This window comes from Perkinsus marinus (genome assembly GCF_000006405.1).
Source record: "Perkinsus marinus ATCC 50983 genomic scaffold scf_1104296942204, whole genome shotgun sequence".
Classification (NCBI taxonomy): domain Eukaryota; phylum Perkinsozoa; order Perkinsida; family Perkinsidae; genus Perkinsus; species Perkinsus marinus.
In genome coordinates, this window is record NW_003212259.1 from 1 (window position 1) to 1287 (window position 1287).

At 57.1% G+C, this 1287-nt stretch overlaps 1 protein-coding gene across 1 annotated transcript; it reads left to right on the plus strand.

Annotated features, from left to right (window-relative positions):
• Window positions 1-570: 570 nt before the first annotated feature.
• Window positions 571-1119, plus strand: Pmar_PMAR013020 (hypothetical protein; the record flags this gene model as incomplete). Its single annotated transcript, XM_002781473.1, has 1 exon — window positions 571-1119. One exon carries the CDS (start codon window positions 571-573, stop codon window positions 1117-1119), a length of 549 nt encoding a protein of 182 aa, XP_002781519.1.
• Between the last annotated feature and the right edge of the window lie 168 nt (window positions 1120-1287).

Here is a 1287-nt window from a genome sequence, read left to right on the forward strand (position 1 = left end):
ACGGTGTGTCGGCTTCTCTTTACCGGCCTTCGGAAGTGATTGACGCCGTCGCTGGCGTCCTAGACCTTCTACCTCCTGAGCATCAGCTCAGAGGCCAAAAGGTCTTACAAGTGCTAACCAGGCACTACCTTACGCTGATCGAGGGCGCGGCACGTCCCGGCTCTATTCTCACCCCTCTCCACCGCACTGAAGCGGCGCCATCCGCTGTTCTGGCATCCCTTGCCACCAATCCCTCTAACCAGCGCGCCGATACCTCCCACCTCGTATGCACAGTTCGCGAGGCACCGACCTCTGTTCCGGAACCCTCCCCCGCGGCCCAACCCTCCCATACCTGGACAGTGGTGGCGGCCACTAGAGGTCCTACCAAAAGGATGCGCGTCCCTGGTTCTACTCCGGTGCACCATCGCGACACCGACGGTTCCCGCAGCCAGAGGTAAAGGTAAAGGGAATGGCAAGGGTAAAGGTACTACTGCCCCTGGCCCAAACAGAACTGCACTGGAGAAAGCCAAGAAGGCCAACAAAAAGGCCTGCGTGGTTGAACTCCGCTCGGTTGACGACGGCGCCCCTAAAATGGACGCCGCCGAGTTCATGACCTTTCGTAGTAGAGCCCTGGGGCTTTTGAGTGGTTCGGTCATCCTCAGTACCACCTTCCCGATCAAGGGAGGTATTGGACTAGTCCTTAGCGATGAGAGTCACGGGAACACATGCGTTCAGTCTTTGAATCGCATGCAGGGCTATACAGCCAAGGTCCGCACTGGATCATGGCCACGTGTGATTTTGTTTAATCCCGCAGTAGCCCGTGGTTCCACTATCGACTCAGTGAGTCGCTCTATCAAGGAGGGCAATCCTGCTCTCACCGAAGGTATCGACGGTGACAAGCTGGTCAGCGCGGTCTATTGGCGCGGCCAGCGCTTAGTTATGGCGATCTGCCCAACCCTCTACCACAGGCTCTCTGCCAGAGAGATAGATATAGCCAAGGTTATGGACGGTGCTTCTCGGATTCCCTCTGATACTCCTTTACAGGGTATCACGGATTCCTTGAGCACCTTGGTAAAACAATTTACGCCCGAAGCCCCAGCCCCCTCCGACACCACCTGGTGGACGGGCGAGCCTGTCTAGGCTGAAGGCGAAGCTTAAAAGGGCCCAGCGGACGTTCTACCGACATAAAAGGTTAAACGGCCCGGATGCACCTTCAACGGCGCATTATCGGGAAATCCGCGACGTTGCCAGACGTAAGTTCTGTGCCGCTGTCAAAGAGGCCAAGGGAGCAGCTGCTCGTAGATTCTT